The following is a 17,916-nucleotide window of genomic DNA, read 5'->3' on the forward strand; positions in this document are numbered from 1 at the left end:
TCTGGGACACAAAAACAACATGTAGATTAAACCTAACATTTATCTTTTAATCATCAGATACAGATCAATGAAACTACAATTGACAAAACAGCATAAGTGGGAATATAAACAGCGGACTGACAAGACAAACGTACCCATCAGAGGGTGTACGGATGTAAAAACAAGAAAATGAATCAGTTTACAACCCTTCTCAAACAGCCCATTACAACAACCTTGCTCCTGACCGTGTATATTAGCTATATTTAGTTATTTCAATGTACGTTTTCCACAAGCCAGCCATGGAAATGGGTCTATTGTGTAGGCATAGAAGTCTATTGTGTAGACATAGAAGTGCCGCCATGGATTTCACTCCTTAAGACTTGTAGGGAAAACACTGTCCCCAAATCAGGTTTAAAACTAAATAAAATACATACACACATGCTTCCTAATTTCCCCATTGTCATCTCCTAGCAACCCATCTCCTAGCAACCCATCTCCTAGCAACCCATCTCCTTGTCCAGTTAGAGCAGTGTTCTCCAAGCCTTGTTCTGGAGAGTTACAGCGTGTGCAGACGTTTAGTCCAGCGCCGGCCACTAACACACTTGACTCAACAGGTTTTTGCTCCGTCCCTGCACTGCAGACCCTGTAACTCTCCAGGACCAGGGTACTCTGAAGATCCCCAAGTTAAACACTGGCCTCCCCTGGGGGTCCGTCGCTCGACCAGGCACCTCCAGTTAGACGGTGGCCTCTACGTCCTGGGGGTCATCTCCCTCTAGCAGGCTGTAGGACGCATGGCTCTGGAAGGGTCTCTGGAGGGGGTGGGACAGCAGCTTGGCCATGCAGTTGTGGAGCTCGATGGCCGGCCCACACAGAGATACCTCAAAGTGGTAACATGTGCCTTTAGAGTCCAGGTTACAGAACGATGTGTAGATGTCCTACAGAGAGAAAACAAGCAAGAAATTACAGTTTAAGTGAAAGGATATCTCCTCTATGTGAAACAGTTGTTCAGGTTTCAGTGATAGAACAGGAAGTGAAGTCGGAAAGTATTCAGACCCCTTGACTTTTTCATTTTTGTTACATTACGGAATTATTCTAAAGTAGATTTAAAAAAAATAAAATGTTTGATGTTATAAATTTAAAAAAATATATATATATTTACATAAGTATTCAGACCCTTTGCTATGAGACTCAAAATTGAGCTCAGGTGATTGTGTTGAGGCACAATCTAGGGCAAGGGTACCAAAACATTTCTGCAGCATTGAAGGCCCCCCAAAGCACAGTGTCCTACCTCATTCTTAAATGGAAGAAGTTTGGAACAACCAAGACTTTTCTGAGAGCTGGTCACCCGTCCAAACTGAGCAATCGGGGGAGAAGGGCCTCAGTCAGGGAGGTGACCAAGAACCCAATGGTCACTCTGACAGATGGGAGAACCTTCCAGAAGGACAACCATTTCTGCAGCACTCCACCAATCAGGCCTTTATGGTAGAGTGGAAGCCACTCTTCAGTAAAAGGCACATGACAGCCTACTCGGATTTGCCAAAAGGCACCTAAAGGACTCACAGACAAGATTCTCTGGTCTGATGAAACCAAGATTGAACTTTTTGGTCTGAATGCTAAGTGTCACGTCTGGAGGAAACCTGGCACCATCCCTACGGTGAAGCATGGTGGTGGCAGCATCATGCTGTGGGGATGTTTTTCAGCAGCAGGGACTGGGTGACTAGTCAGGATCGAGGGAAATATAAACGGATGAAAGTACAGAGAGATCCTTGAATGAAAACCTGCTCCAGAGCGCTCATGACCCTAAGCACACAGCCAAGACAAAGCAGGAATGGCTTCAGGACAATTCTCTGAATTTCCATGAGTGGACCAGCCAGAGCCCGGACTAGAACATCTCTGAAGAGACCTGGAAAAAGCTGTGCAGCAATGTTATTTATTTATTCATTTGCAAAAATGTCTAAAAATCTGTTTTTGCTTAGTCATTATGGGGAATTGTGTGTAGATTGATGAGGGAAAAAACTATTTAAATCAATTTTAGAAAACTACTGTAACGTAACAAAATGTGGAAAAAGTCAAGGGGTCTGAATACTTTCCGAATGCACCATACATTCAAAAGTATGTGGACACCCCTTCAAATTTGTGGATTTGGCTATTTCAGCCACACCCGTTGTTGCCAGGTGTGTAAAATCGAGCACACAGCCATGCAATCTCCATAGACAAACATTGGCAGTAGAATGGCCTTACTGCAGAGCTCTGTGACTTTCAACACAGCACCGTCATAGGATGCCACCTTTCCAACTAGTCAGTTCGTCAAATTTCTGTCCTGCTCAAGCTGCCCCAGTCAACTGTAAGTGCTGTTATTGTGAAGTGGAAACGTCTAGGAGCAACAACGGCTCAGCCGCATAGTGGTAGGCCACACAAGCTCACAGAACGGGACCACCGAGTGCTGAAAAATCGTCTGTCCTCGGTTGCAACACTCACTACCGAGTTCCAAACTGCCTCTGGAAGCATCATCAGCACAATAACTGTTCGTCGGGAGCTTCATGAAATTGGTTTCCATGGCTGAGCAGCCGCACACAACCCTAAGATCCCCATGCGCAATGCCACGCGTCGGCTAGCGTGGCGTAAAGCTCGCCGCCATTGGACTCTGGAACAGTGGAAACACGTTCTCTGGAATGATGAATCCCTCAATGTGATCAAGACAAAGGAGATGATTGTAGACTACAGGAAAAAGAGGACCAAGCACATTCAAGTTCCTTGGTGTCCACATCACCAACAAACTAACATGGTCCAAGCACACCAAGACAGTTGTGAAGAGGACACGAAAAAACCTATACCCTCTCAGGAGACTAAAAAGATTTGGCATGGGTCCTCAGTATTATTGTGGCCCTGGCGGCACAGAATCAAGGTCGGACTGCATGGCGATGCGTGGGGACATGGTCATGACTGGTGGCCGTATTGTGGGTGTTTTTTCAGGAATGGGGTGTACATTTGACTGCCATTATCTAGGATATGACAATGGTAAATAAATTTCAATTTTTGCTTATTTTTTTGCGCGGTCTTGCAGGCCTTCTCATGCAGCTGCAACTGCAATAGCATTTGGAAATCATGACCCATCTTGAGTTGGGCTCTGGGATGGTGCAACTGTTGAGAAAGTGAGCTTATGGTTGTGTGGGGGTAAGGGCTGAGTGTGTATGTGTGTATCCCACAACTGTTGCGAAAGAAGAAGTAAAAGATGTAAGGTACAATAGAGGATGATCCACAGCTATATATAATACAAATCGAGGTGACGGCAATGGAAATGCATATGGCAATTGATTTACTTCAATTCGGTAAATGGAACTGTATGCTCTTTTCAAAGAATGGATCCCAGTCGGTTCAGGGCTATGGGATACAGGGGGTCGAGGGTGGTCTGCCGGGCATTGGGATGACAAGCCATCTCGAGATGAGGCCTTTTAGCGGGTGGAATAGTAGGGACCAATTGGAGGTTTACTTAGTAGAAATGCAAATATCATGGTACAACTATATAGACACTCAATCATTATGTTACTTTTTAATAGTACGTTTTACAAAAATATATTCTGATTAAAAGAATGAAAGGTGTGTCTCATGGTAAGTGGTGAAATAAGTATAGCCAGTTACAATTGTAATGGCTTAGCAGATAATAAGAAAAGACGATCAGTATTTACCTGGCTAAAAGAGAAGGATTATAATATTTATTGTTTACAGGAAACCCATTCAACAGTTTTAGATGAAGTTTTGTGGAAAAAGAACTGGGTGGGCAAAATATATTTCTCCCATGGGCAAAGAAATTCAAAAGGGGTGATGATCTTAATTAACAATAATTTTGATCCAAATGTGCAAATTGTCCAAACAGATCCTCAAGGTAGATGGATTATTTTAAATATGTTATTGGACAATAAACAAATATGGCTTGTTAACCTATACGGTCCGAATAATGATGATCCAAGCTTCTTTGAAAATATATATAAGAACTTATCAACTCTACAAGCAACACTAGACTCTATTATTATAATGGGAGATTTTAATACGGTCTTAAATAGCTCTATAGACCGGAAAGGAAATCACACTACAAATTATCACCCTCAGGCACTTAAGGAAATCATGAATGTCATGGATATATTGGAATTAGTGGATATATGGAGACTTAAATACCCTGATTTAGTGAGATATACATGGCGGAGGCTGAATCAAGCTAGTCGTCTTGACTACTTTCTTATTCCATTCTCTCTGGCACCAAAAGTTAAAAAAGTGTTGATAGGGGATAAAATGCGGTCGGATCATCACATAATTGGCATATATATTTCTCTTACAGAATTTCCACGTGGGCGAGGATATTGGAAATTTAATCAAAGTCTACTAGATGATAAATTGTTTAGAACTAGGACAGAAGATTTTATAACTGACTTTTTCAGACATAACATAGGTACAGCAGATCCCCTTATTGTATGGGACACTTTTAAGTGTGCCTTTAGAGGCCATGCAATTCAGTACTCATCTATAAAACAAAAGCAATTTAGATCAAAAGAGTCCATATTAACAAAGGAAATTGAAGGACTAACAGTACAGTTAGATAGCAATAAAAACGGTACCATAGAGGCACAGAATAATTTAGAGGAAAAACAAAAAGAAATGGAGGAACTTATTCAAGAAAGATCCAGTGTAATATATTATAAAAATAAAGCGAACTGGATGGAATATGGGGAAAAATGCACCAAATTCTTTTTCAATCTTCAATATAGAAATGCTACCAAAAAAAATGTATTAAAACTTGTGACAAATGATGGAGTCACGCATGATTCACCAAATGATATTTTGAAAGAGGAAGTAAAGTACTTTAAGAATATGTTTTCGTTTCAGGCTCCTCCATCTCCACTAACTGAAACTAATTGTATGGATTTTTTTCCTATTAATAATGTAAAATTAACATCTGAACAGAAAGACTCATGTGAAGGCCAAATTACAGAGGAGGAACTGCTTGTTGCAATTGGGGCCTTTAAAGATGGGAAAACTCCAGGGCTGGATGGCATACCAGTGGAAGTATACAAAACGTTTTTTGATATACTCAAAGGACCATTATTAACTTGTTTTAACCACTCCTATATAAATGGTAGATTATCAGACACACAACAAGAAGGTCTGATATCGTTATTACTGAAACAGGACCCAAGTGGTATATATAAAGATCCAGTCCAATTAAAAAATTGGAGACCTCTTACACTTCAGTGTTGTGATGCAAAAATCCTAGCAAAATGCTTGGCGCATAGAATAAAAAAAGTTTTGTCAGATATTATTCATCCTAATCAGACAGGTTTTTTACATGGACGATACATTGGAGATAATATAAGGCAAGTACTGGAAACAATAGAACACTATGAGATATCGGGGACACCAGGCCTGGTTTTCATAGCTGATTTTGAAAAGGCTTTTGATAAAGTACGACTGGAGTTTATATATAAATGCCTAGAATATTTCAATTTTGGGGAATCTCTTATAAAATGGGTTAAAATTATGTATAGTAACCCTAGGTGTAAAATAGTAAATAATGGCTACATCTCAGAAAGTTTTAAACTATCTAGAGGAGTAAAACAAGGTTGTCCACTATCGGCATATCTATTTATTATTGCCATCGAAATGTTAGCTGTTAAAATTAGATCAAACATTAATATTAAAGGATTAGAAATCCATGGCTTAAAAACTAAGGTGTCATTGTACGCTGATGATTCATGTTTTCTTTTAAAACCACAACTAGAGTCTCTCCAGGGCCTCATAGAGGATCTAGATACCTTTGCTATCCTCTCTGGATTAAAACCAAATTATGATAAATGTACCATATTACGTATTGGATCACTAAAAAATACACATTTTATATTGCCATGTAGTTTACCAATTAAATGGTCTGACGGAGATGTGGACATACTCGGTATAAAAATCCCAAAAGAAAGAAATGATCTCACTCCAATAAATTTTTATAGAAAGTTAGCAAAAATAGATAAGATCTTGCTACCATGGAAAGGAAAATACCTGTCTATTTGTGGAAAAATCACCCTAATTAACTCTTTAGTCATATCACAGTTTACCTATTTGCTTATGGTTTTGCCTACACCTAGTGACCTGTTTTTTAAATTATATGAACAAAAAATATTCAATTTTATTTGGAACGGCAAGCCAGATAAAATTAAAAGGGCCTATTTATATAACGAATATGAATTCGGAGGGCAGAAATTATTAAATATTAAAGCATTAGACCTCTCACTAAAGGCATCGGTCATACAAAAGTTATACTTAAATCCAAACTGGTTCTCTAGTAAACTGGTACGAATGTCTCATCCTATGTTCAAGAAGGGCCTTTTTCCCTTTATTCAGATTACACCTGCTCACTTTCGGTTGTTTGAAAAGGAAATGATCTCCAAAATATCCTTATTCTTTAAACAAGCCTTAGAAAGTTGGTTGCAATTTCAGTTTAATCCACCTGAAAGGACGGAACAAATAGTACAACAAATATTGTGGTTAAATTCAAATATAATAATTGATAAAAAAACTGTATTTATCGAAGAAATGTTTAAAAAAGGTATAATTTTTGTGAATGATATCATAAATAGGACTGGTGGAGTTATGTCACACATGCAGCTAACACAGACATATGGAAAAGTCTGCTCTACCCAAAATTACAACCAATTAATTGCAGCATTACCACAAAAATGGAAGAGGCAAGTAGAAGGGGAAAAAAGTAAGGAACTTGTATGTCGGCCCTGTATTAAAGAACAAAAATGGTTAAAGAAAAGTGTGATAAATAAAAACATATACCAATTTCATTTAAGGACCAAAAAACTAACAGCTGTGCCATACAAATTGCAAAATAGTTGGGAAGAGATTTTCGATGTACCCATTCCATGGCACATGGTTTATGAATTGATACGCAAAACAACGCCGGATTCAAAACTTCGAATTTTTCAATATAAATTACTGTACAAAATTCTTGCAACTAATAGAATGTTATATATATGGGGTATACAATCTTCCCAGCTCTGCAGATTCTGTTGTGAGGAGGCAGAGTCATTAGATCATTTATTTTGGTATTGTCCATATGTAGCTCGTTTTTGGTCACAGGTCCAGGAATGGCTGAAGAATTGCAACATTTGCCTAAAACTAACGCTACAGATAGCAATACTGGGGGATTTGAAAAGCCATAGTCAATCAATCAATAATATAATAATTATTTTGGCAAAGATGTTTATTTTTAATTTACAATCTGTAGAAGCTATGAGAATAGGAAGGTTCAGGTCTTTTGTGAAGCATCACAGCACAGTTGAGAAATGTATGGCAAATAGAAATCCGAAATGGATGATGTTGGAAGATAGATGGGAGGGGTTGGGTGGAGCTGAAGGGTGGGACTAATAACAAGATAAACAATATAGGGCATACGGGATCTGTGAAATGTGTATAGGTGCGGAGCTTTTGTGAAATAGCACAGTTACAAGTGGAAATAAAATTGGATGGACAACAGAAATAGAGGAAGGACTAAGAACAAATAAGAGAGAACTGTTGTAAAGTGGACTGTGTCTGTAAGATAGGTATAAGATGTAGAAATTGAAGGTAAAAGCAGAAGTGTTTATAAGTTTACTCCAATTGGGGGATTGGTGGTAGGGTCGCGGGGAATAATAATAAAGGCATATTCTTTAAAAAAGTATGTATGTCTATATAGGTATGTGTATGTATATATGTGTATATGTATGCATACGTGTATGGATACATATATTTACCCAAAAAAATATGGGGGAATGGAAATGATGCAGACAATTACATTGGAAGCAACATTCTTTCCGCAATACTAAGCTGATCCTCCCCTAAAAAAAAAAAAAAAAAAAACTAACATGGTCCAAGCACACCAAGACAGTTGTGAAGAGGACACGAAAAAACCTATACCCTCTCAGGAGACTAAAAAGATTTGGCATGGGTCCTCAGATCCTCAAAAGGTTCTACAGCTGCACCATCGAGACCATCCTGACTGGTTGCATCACTGCTTGGTATGGAAACTGCTCGGCCTCCGACCGCAAGGCACTACAGAGGGTAGTGCGTACGACCCAGTACATCACTGGGGCTAAGCTTCCTGCCATCCAGGACCTTTATACCAGGCGGTGTCAGAGGAAGGTCCTAAAAATTGTCAAAGACTCCAGCCACCCTAGTCATAGACTGTTCTCTCTGCTACCGCACGGCAAGCGGTACCGGAGCGCCAAGTCTAGGTCCAAGAGGCTTCTAAACAGCTTCTACCCCCCAAGCCATAAGACTCCTGAACATCTAATCAAATGGCTACCCAGACTATTTGCATTGCCCCCCTTTTACACCGCTGCTACTCTCTGTTATCTTCATCTATGCATAGTCACTTTAATAACTCTACCTACATGTACATATGACCTTTTTATTGATTTTAAACTACATTGTTGGTTAGGAGCTCATAAGTCAGCATTTCACTGTTGTTGTATTCAGCACATGCAACTAATAACATTTGATTTGATGAATCACGCTTCAACATCTGGCAGTCCAACAGACGAATCTGGGTTTGGTGGATGCCAGGAGAACCCTACCTGCTCCAATGCATAGCACTGCCAACTGTAAAGTTTGGTGGATGATTAATAATGTCTGGGGCTGTTTTTCATGGTTTGGCCTAGGCCCTTTAATTCCAGTGAAGGGAAATCTTAACGCTACATTATAGACAACTCTGTGCCTACAACTTTGTGGCAACAGTTTGGGGAAGGCCCTTTTCCTGTTTCAGCATGACATTGCCCCCGTGCACAAAGCGAGGTCCATACAGAAATTGTTTGTCAAGATCGGTGTGGAAGAACTTGACTGGCCTGCACAGAGCCCTGACCTCAACCCCATCGAGCACCTTTGGGATGAATTGGAACACCACCTGCGAGCCAGGCCTAATCGCCCAACATCAGTGCTCGACATCACTAATGCTCTTGTGGCTGAATGCAAGCAAGTCCCCTCAGCAATGTTCCAACATCTAGTGGAAAGCCTTCCCAGAAGAGTGGAGGCTGTTATAGCAGCAAAGGGGGAACAACCCATGATTTTGTAATGAGATGTTCGACGAGCAGGTGTCCACTTACTTTTGGTCATGTAGTGTACATGAGCTGTAAGGTGCCGCTATAAGACGGAATGGTGTTTTTCAGCAGGCATCACAATCTCACATAGTAACATTTCAGAGCTTGGACGAGTGTCTGTGCCGCTGTTCTCCTTGAATCCCTCCCTCCCTCCCTCTTCTCGACCACTCACCCTCCAGCTGGCCTCATCCCCCTGCTCCTCAGCCCCGTTGTGAAGGTAAACCACATCAAAGAAGAAGTAGGGAGACAGCAGCATGCTCTACAGGATGAGACAAGGACAGTTAGTGTCTCTGTTCAAATAATACCACACACACTGAAAGGGTTATGTCTCACCACAGATATAACACACGTGATACAAACAGCTGTACATAATAGTATTCAGTGAAGAGTCAGAGCAGTAGACGTCTGATAAGGTCATTGATACAGTGTTGGTATAGTAGTAGAGTTAACAGTAGTAGGTTGACGGTGTTGGTATAGTAGTATATTCAACAGTAGACTGTAGTAGAATCCTGACTAGAACCCAAAAATTTGATCATATTACTCCAGTGCTAGCCTCCCTACACTGGCTTCCTGTTAAGGCAAGGGCTGATTTCAAGGTTGTACTGTTAACCTACAAAGCATTACATGGGCTTGCTCCTACCTATCTTTCCGATTTGGTCCTGCCGTACATACCTACACGTACGCTACGGTCACAAGACGCAGGCCTCCTAATTGTCCCTAGAATTTCTAAGCAAACAGCTGGAGGCAGGGCTTTCTCCTATAGATCTCCATTTTTATGGAATGGTCTGCCTACCCATGTGAGAGACGCAGACTCTGTCTCAACTTTTAAGTCTTTACTGAAGACTTATCTCTTCAGTAGGTCATATGATTGAGTGTAGTCTGTCCCAGGAGTGTGAAGGTGAACGGAAAGGCTCTGGAGCAACGAACCGCCCTTGCCGTCTCTGCCTGGCCGGTTCCCCTCTCTCCACTGGGATTCTCTGCCTAAACCCTATTACAAGGGCTGAGTCACTGGCTTACTGGTGCTCTTCCATGCCGTCCCTAGGAGGGGTGCGTCACTTGAGTGGGTTGAGTCACTGACGTGATCTTCACCCCCCTTGGGTTGTGACGTGGCGGAGATCTTTGTGGGCTATACTCGGCCTTGTCTCAGGATGGTAAGTTGGTGGTTGAAGATATCCCTCTAGTGGTGTGGGAGCTGTGCTTTGGCAAAGTGGGTGGGGTTATATCCTTCCTGTTTGGCTCTGTCGGGGGGTATCATCGGATGGGGCCACAGTGTCTCCTGACCCCTCCTGTCTCAGCCTCCAGTATTTATGCTGCAGTAGTTTGTGTCGGGGGGCTAGGGTCAGTTTGTTATATCTGGAGTACTTCTCCTGTCTTATCCGGTGTCCTGTGTGAATTTAAGTATGCTCTCTAATTTTCTCTTTCTCTCTCTCGGAGGACCTGAGCCCTAGGACCATGCCTCAGGACGACCTGACATGATGACTCCTTGCTGTCCCCAGTCCACCTGGCCGTGCTGCTGCTCCAGTTTCAACTGTTCTGCCTGCGGCTATGGAACCCTGACCTGTTCACCGGACGTGCTACCTGTCCCAGACCTGCTGTTTTCAACTCTCTAGAGACCACAGGAGCGGTAGAGATTCTCTTAATGATCGGCTATGAAAAGCCAACTGACATTTACTCCTGAGGTGCTGACTTGCTGCACCCTCGACAACTACTGTGATTATATGACCATGCTGGTCATTTATGAACATTTGAACATCTTGGCCATGTTCTGTTATAATCTCCACCCGGCACAGCCAGAAGAGGACTGGCCACCCCTCATAGCCTGGTTCCTCTCTAGGTTTCTTCCTAGGTTTTGGCCTTTCTAGGGAGTTTTTCCTAGCCACCGTGCTTCTACACCTGCATTGCTTGCTGTTTGTGGTTTTAGGCTGGGTTTCTGTACAGCAATTTGAGATATCAGCTGATGACCTAAGGGCCATATAAATTCATTTTATTTGAAAATTTGATTTAGTAGGTTGACAGTGTTGGTATAGTAGTAGAGTTAACAGTAGACTAGTAGGCTGACAGTGTTGGTAGAGTAGTAGAGTTAACAGTAGTAGGTTGACAGTGTTGGTAGAGTAGTAGAGTTAACAGTAGACAGTGTTGGTATAGTAGTAGAGTTAACAGTAGACAGTGTTGGTATAGTAGTAGAGTTAACAGTAGTAGAGTTAACAGTGTTGGTATAGTAGTAGAGTTAACAGTAGACAGTGTTGGTATAGTAGTAGAGTTAACAGTAGTAGAGTTAACAGTGTTGGTATAGTAGTAGAGTTAACAGTAGACAGTGTTGGTATAGTAGTAGAGTTAACAGTAGACAGTGTTGGTATAGTAGTAGAGTTAACAGTAGACAGTGTTGGTATAGTAGTAGAGTTAACAGTAGACTAGTAGGCTGACAGTGTTGGTATAGTAGTAGAGTTAACAGTAGACAGTGTTGGTATAGTAGTAGAGTTAACAGTAGACTAGTAGGCTGACAGTGTTGGTATAGTAGTAGAGTTAACAGTAGACAGTGTTGGTATAGTAGTAGAGTTAACAGTAGACTAGTAGGCTGACAGTGTTGGTAGAGTAGTAGAGTTAACAGTAGACAGTGTTGGTATAGTAGTAGAGTTAACAGTAGACAGTGTTGGTATAGTAGTAGAGTTAACAGTAGACTGTGTTGGTATAGTAGTAGAGTTAACAGTTGACAGTGTTGGTAGAGTAGTAGAGTTAACAGTAGACTGTGTTGGTATAGTAGTAGAGTTAACAGTAGACTGTGTTGGTAGAGTAGTAGAGTTAACAGTAGACAGTGTTGGTATAGTAGTAGAGTTAACAGTAGACAGTGTTGGTATAGTAGTAGAGTTAACAGTTGACAGTGTTGGTAGAGTAGTAGAGTTAACAGTAGACTGTGTTGGTATAGTAGTAGAGTTAACAGTAGACAGTGTTGGTATAGTAGTAGAGTTAACAGTAGACAGTGTTGGTATAGTAGTAGAGTTAACAGTAGACAGTGTTGGTATAGTAGTAGAGTTAACAGTTGACAGTGTTGGTAGAGTAGTAGAGTTAACAGTAGACTGTGTTGGTATAGTAGTAGAGTTAACAGTTGACAGTGTTGGTATAGTAGTAGAGTTAACAGTAGACTGTGTTGGTATAGTAGTAGAGTTAACAGTTGACAGTGTTGGTAGAGTAGTAGAGTTAACAGTAGACTGTAGTAAGTTGATACAGTGGTGGTCCAGTATTGTCCCTTACATTGACAGCGTCTGAGGGGCTGAACTGCAGCTGTCCAGCGTGTCTACTGTAGATGAGGAGAGTCCTGACTACAAACGGAGGGGGGATGGTCTGGATGTTGTCCATGAGAGGAAGATCTATCTTCTGACGGCTACACGGACAGCAGAGGACAGGACAACAGTTACGACCACAGCAGAGGATACAGGACAACAGTTACAACCACAGCAGAGGATACAGGACACCAGTTACAACCACAGCAGAGGATACAGGACAACAGTTACAACCACAGCAGAGGATACAGGACAACAGTTACAACCACAGCAGAGGATACAGGACAACAGTTACAACAGGACAGCAGTTACAACCACAGCAGTGAGAACCACAGCAGAGGATACAGGACAGCAGTGAGAACCACAGCAGAGGATACAGGACAGCAGTGAGAACCACAGCAAAGGATATAGGACACCAGTTAAACACAGCAGAGGATACAGGACACCAGTTACAACCACAGCAGAGGATACAGGACAACAGTTACAACCACAGCAGAGGATACAGGACAACAGTTACGACCACAGCAGAGGATACAGGACAACAGTTACAACCACAGCAGAGGATACAGGACAACAGTTACGACCACAGCAGAGGATACAGGACAGCAGTTACGACCAGAGCAGAGGATACAGGACACCAGTTACAACCACAGCAGAGGATACAGGACACCAGTTAAACACAGCAGAGGATACAGGACACCAGTTACAACCACAGCAGAGGATACAGGACACCAGTTACAACCACAGCAGAGGATACAGGACACCAGTTACAACCACAGCAGAGGATACAGGACACCAGTTACAACCACAGCAGAGGATACAGGACACCAGTTACAACCACAGCAGAAGGGAAAAGTAGAGAAGTGATTAAAGGAGGAAGTGATGTAACTTACATAACACTAAGAAGATCCTCTAGATCTGGTGAAGGACATTAAGGAGACAACTTCCAGGATGCCCCAACAGTAATACAATACCACACTAGACTACACTACAGGCTGAATGACTTGTTGTTGTGACAGAGGAAGGATACTGAAGGTTTCACACACGTTGGTGTCCAGGTCATAGAGACAGCTGCACAGTTCCCTGGGGTCAGAGGTGAAACCTGACAGCTAAGAGAGAGCGACACACACACACACGCATACGGAAAGGATGGAATAGAATTAGACTCAAATTGGAAATACAGCACCATGTGATAACTGAGCATAATAACAACGGTTTGGTTGTGGCCTTCAGGAAAAATACATTTACTTAAAGTGAATGGGCCAACAAGACTCACCCACAAGGCATCATCATTAACAACCACCAGGGCAAACTCATGGCGCTTGTCAATCTTGTGTTTTGTTCTCACAAACATCTCAATCATCTTCTGGGAAATATTGAGAGCGTTGGTCTTGGATCTGAAGGGAGAGGATTCAGAACTTTAGAGAGTGGCCACTTCACGTGTCGACAAGCAGATAGAGATATGGTGCGTCAGGTAGCCTAGTGGTTAGAGCGTTGGGCAGGTAGCCTAGTGGTTAGAGCGTTGGGCAGGTAGCCTAGTGGTTAGAGCAGGTAGCCTAGTGGTTAGAGCGTTGGGCAGGTAGCCTAGTGGTTAGAGCGTTGGGCAGGTAGCCTAGTGGTTAGAGCAGGTAGCCTAGTGGTTAGAGCGTTGGGCAGGTAGCCTAGTGGTTAGAGCGTTGGGCAAGTAGCCTAGTGGTTAGAGCGTTGGGCAAGTAGCCTAGTGGTTAGAGCGTTGGGCAAGTAGCCTAGTGGTTAGAGCGTTGGGCAAGTAGCCTAGTGGTTAGAGCGTTGGGCAGGTAGCCTAGTGGTTAGAGCGTTGGGTAGGAAGCCTAGTGGTTAGAGCGTTGCTTGATCGAATCCCCGAGCTGACGAGTTAAAAATCTGTCGTTCTGCCCCTGAACAAGGCAGTTAACCCACTGTTCCTAGGCTGCCATTGAAAATAAGAATTTGTTCTTAACTGACTTGCCTAGTTAAATAAAGGTTAAATTAAAAATTAAAATATGCCAACAAGACCAGAAGTAGAACTCACCCATTGAAGGACTCCAGCTTTTGTGATGACATCTCTTCAGAGAGATCCAAACAGATGATCTGTCATAATAAAAAATATAGCATTACAATCTTATAACAACATGGTCTGAGCCAATCCCTTTGCACGTCCTTTCATCTAGCCTAAATCCCAGGAGTGAACTTCATTAGCCCAATATCTCTCACAATGACATCCCTTTGATCTCATTCCGTTTCTAGTCATCAACAATACAGGATCACGCACCACTTTCTCTGGACAGTTGACGCGGGGTGCTCGTAGCTGGAACTCTGCCGTGGGAGGGATGGGGGGCGTCAGAGGGGGAGGAGCCTGGGTGGGTTTGGGCCTGTCCTTGGCCACTGGCGTGGGGGTGGGCAGGCCTACTATGGCATTGACCGTAGCTGCCACTATAGGGACTACGGTCTGGGCTGTGGTGGCAGAGATTGTGGTGGTGGTGGAGCTAGGAGGACTGTCGCTGGTCGAGGCCTCCCCCTCTCCCTCCACTCGGCTGCCCACTGCAGGCTGCGGGGTGCTGGGGTTGCTGTTGCCTAGGCTACCAGTGCTGCTGCGCCTGTCCTCTGCACCCTCCGGGTTTGAGCGTGTTCTGGGCCGCAGCTCCACTGGTCGCTCCTCTCCGTCTGCTGGGCCGGGCTGTGGGGTCTCCATGGATACTGGTTGCTGCGGGGATATATCATTACATCACATATTTCAGTTATTCATTTATTTGAAAGGTTATTTGATGGAAACAGATGAGCTTAAAATATGGACACAATGAATGACACGTGTGATGCATCCGTGTGGGTTAGTGCTCTCCGGGATCCTTGAGACGTCCCTAAAGCCTAACTCCTACTCTAATCGTTTTAAAATGTCAACTTCAATGGGGTGACGTCCCAAGGAAACTGTTTAGACATTAATCCGAGTGATGCAGTGGCTGGCCTGCTACTGGATTTGGTGCTGGGGGGAGAGGTGATATATTTGGCCTGTAGCCCTAGTGCGAGTGTCGGGAACCAGGGCGCATCCTCTAGTCTAGACGTCCACAACCCATTCTCAGAAATCCTCTCGGCTGTCAGGGGGCCAAATGAATCCCTCCAGAAAAAGAAGAAAAAAAGATGCCAGGAGCAGGCAGTCAGTGACGCAGCAGCCAGCCTCTCGAAAGCAACAGTGAATCAAATAGCAGTTCCCTTTACCCTGTACAACCGTTTCCGGACAGGGCAAAATGTGAGCCTACTCTCAAAAACAGCGCGAGAGGCTGCATATTGAACACATACAGGGGATGAATCAAGATGAATCCATAGCTAGCAAACCAGCTAGCTAAATACTGGAACTAGCGATGTAAATGAACACAATCAAGACACCGGCTCAGGCAGCTGGCTGGCTAGCTAACGTTAGCAATCTCAGCATCGAAACTAAAGCATAGATATGCGTAAACATAGTTAGATTTAAAAAGCCAACTTACATTTTTTTACAGGAAATACCTCGGCTATACGTCTATAAAACGAAGAAAACGAATGAAATATAGTTCATATTTCGCTAACTATTTGTTGTGTATGGCCATCTTCCTGGCCGGAAGAATGTCAATCAGGAATTCCGGCAGCGGGAAATTGTGGGTATTGTAGTCCAAATATGAAATTGTCCTGTAAAATCATGTAATACTGTATGTAATCAGATACATTGTTGCTAATATTATGTCAATGGGTCCACTTATTTTCAGCAAACAAGTAACTTCCCCTTTATATGATGACACAATTCAAGTAAATAATGAAGCAACTTGAAGTTTATTAGTTAATATTTTTTATTTAACCAGGTAGGCCAGTTGAGAACAAGTTCTCATTTACAACTGCGACCTGGCCAAGATAAAGCAAAGCAGTGCGACACAAACAACACAGAGTTACACATGGTATAAACAAACGTACAGTCAATAAGACAATAGAAAAATCTATATACAGTGTGTACAAATGTAGTAAGATTAGGGAGGTAAGGCAATAAATAGGCCATAGTGACAAAATAAATACAACTTAGCAATTAAACACTGGAGTGTTCATAAACATGAAGTGGACTTGGAAGCGCATTAAGAAGGATTACCAACCATATCGTCACTCAAATGCTTATGCTTAGCTTCTGAAAGTGGGCATCTCAACTGAGATAAAAACACAGTATAAAATCAGAGATAGACAGGAAGAGATCCAATGCGAGGGAGAACAAGGGTTGGGTTAGGATCACTATCTGACTCTTTTCCCCATTTGCTACTAGATGGCAAAACGCCTTTATCTGTGTGTTGTGATATCCTGAAGCTGAGATGGAGCTGGAACAGACAGAGTGATGTCACTGAACTCCTAAAACTAAAATACCAATACACCAGAGGCTTCACACAGATAGGGAGATACAGAAATAGAGAAATAGAAAGAGAGAGAGAAATGGTGAGTGTCTGAGAGAGAGAGAGAGAGAGAGAGAGAGAGAGAGAAAGAGAGAGAGAAATGGTGAGTGTCTGAGAGAGAGAGAGAGAGAGAGAGAGAGAGAGAGAGAGAGAGAGAAATGGTGAGTGTCTGAGAGAGAGAGAGAGAAATAGAAAGAGAGAGAGAAATGGTGAGTGTCTGAGAGAGAGAGAGAGAGAGAGAGAGAGAGAAAGAGAGAGAGAGATGGGGGGGTGGGGGGCTCCCAGTCGAGCAGGGTAGGCAGCACACAGGCAGGCAGAAGTTTTACAACAGAGAGAAACGGAGGAACCATTGGAAGGTATAATTATACAAAACTACAGGCAACAGGATAGCAGTGTCTGGCTGCAGCAGCACCACAGAGGTTAGCTCAGTCCTCGAGTGTTTAATGGCAGTTAGTGGACAACGATAGAAGCAGGAGAATCACAGTGAACTTCTGATACAGCAGCCATGGAGGTAAGTCTATCATGTCCTCCTCTTTGCTAACTGATTTTTTTTTTTGGGGGGGGGGGGGTTGTCAATTTGATCTTGTACCAAACCAAGCATGACACACGTTCAAAGGTGCTGACTGCTGGCATAAAAACATTTGAGGGGTAGCCTTCCTAACAGTCATACTACAGTGCTTTTTTACCGTGAACGCTACGTGTACCTGTACAGTAACCCACATGTTGTAATGATCTCACACCATTGATGTCTTTCATTGGACACTTTCATGTGTCAGATAATGCAGGGACCAGCTTCTTTTATTACTTTGAAGTCTGTCTGTGTGTCTATCTGGTTGTATGATTGTCGTTGAGAGCTTGATATCATCTGTGGTTCAAACTCTAATTTTCCACATCCTTCTGTTTACTGTGTGTTTTACAGTTACCACAGTCACTAATGTTTCTTATACGTTGCTTAAAAGACAACTGTGTTTAACAGTTCAAGTAGGTTGATTTGTACATTTTATACACTATCAGAATTAAAGTAAGTAGTTGTAAAAGAGTGATGTTGTTTTGAGTTTGGCATGACTTATAGGTGTTTTTTGGGCTACATATTTCTGAGCAGGAAGTGGTTTTGCAGGATGCTTCTGTTTCCTACACGTC

At 42.5% G+C, this 17,916-nt stretch overlaps 2 protein-coding genes across 2 annotated transcripts in view; one reads left to right on the top strand and one right to left on the bottom strand.

Moving 5' to 3' along the window:
* Nucleotides 1-26: 26 nt before the first annotated feature.
* Nucleotides 27-15,979, bottom strand: babam1 (BRISC and BRCA1 A complex member 1). The gene is made up of 9 exons (XM_055943744.1): nucleotides 15,859-15,979; nucleotides 14,649-15,080; nucleotides 14,409-14,467; nucleotides 13,656-13,776; nucleotides 13,410-13,488; nucleotides 13,273-13,297; nucleotides 12,351-12,480; nucleotides 9,274-9,360; nucleotides 27-914 (listed from the first exon to the last, which is right to left on the bottom strand). Exons 2-9 carry the CDS (start codon nucleotides 15,066-15,068, stop codon nucleotides 714-716), a joined length of 1,122 nt encoding a protein of 373 aa, XP_055799719.1. The 5' UTR covers nucleotides 15,069-15,080; nucleotides 15,859-15,979; the 3' UTR covers nucleotides 27-713.
* Nucleotides 15,980-15,998: 19 nt separating this feature from the next.
* The window catches only part of ushbp1 (Usher syndrome 1C binding protein 1), a gene marked incomplete in the record, with an annotated part of 24,035 nt that continues 22,117 nt past the window's right edge, over nucleotides 15,999-17,916 (top strand). Inside the window, 1 exon segment of the mRNA XM_055943741.1 lies at nucleotides 15,999-17,287. Within this exon segment, the coding sequence (XP_055799716.1) occupies nucleotides 17,282-17,287 (6 nt within the window).

This window comes from Salvelinus fontinalis, chromosome 14 (genome assembly GCF_029448725.1).
Source record: "Salvelinus fontinalis isolate EN_2023a chromosome 14, ASM2944872v1, whole genome shotgun sequence".
Lineage (NCBI taxonomy): Eukaryota > Metazoa > Chordata > Actinopteri > Salmoniformes > Salmonidae > Salvelinus > Salvelinus fontinalis.

Excerpts from the sequence above, each read along its gene's own strand:
- babam1 (XM_055943744.1), bottom strand. The coding sequence starts at position 15,068 with ATGGAGACCCCACAGCCCGGCCCAGCAGACGGAGAGGAGCGACCAGTG. Across the intron at positions 13,298-13,409 it reads CAACGTGTGTGAAACCTTCA|ATCTAGAGGATCTTCTTAGT; the intron begins GTATCCTTCCTC and ends GTCCTTCACCAG. Across the intron at positions 9,361-12,350 it reads GCCCCTCAGACGCTGTCAAT|AGCATGCTGCTGTCTCCCTA; the intron begins GTAAGGGACAAT and ends CTCATCCTGTAG.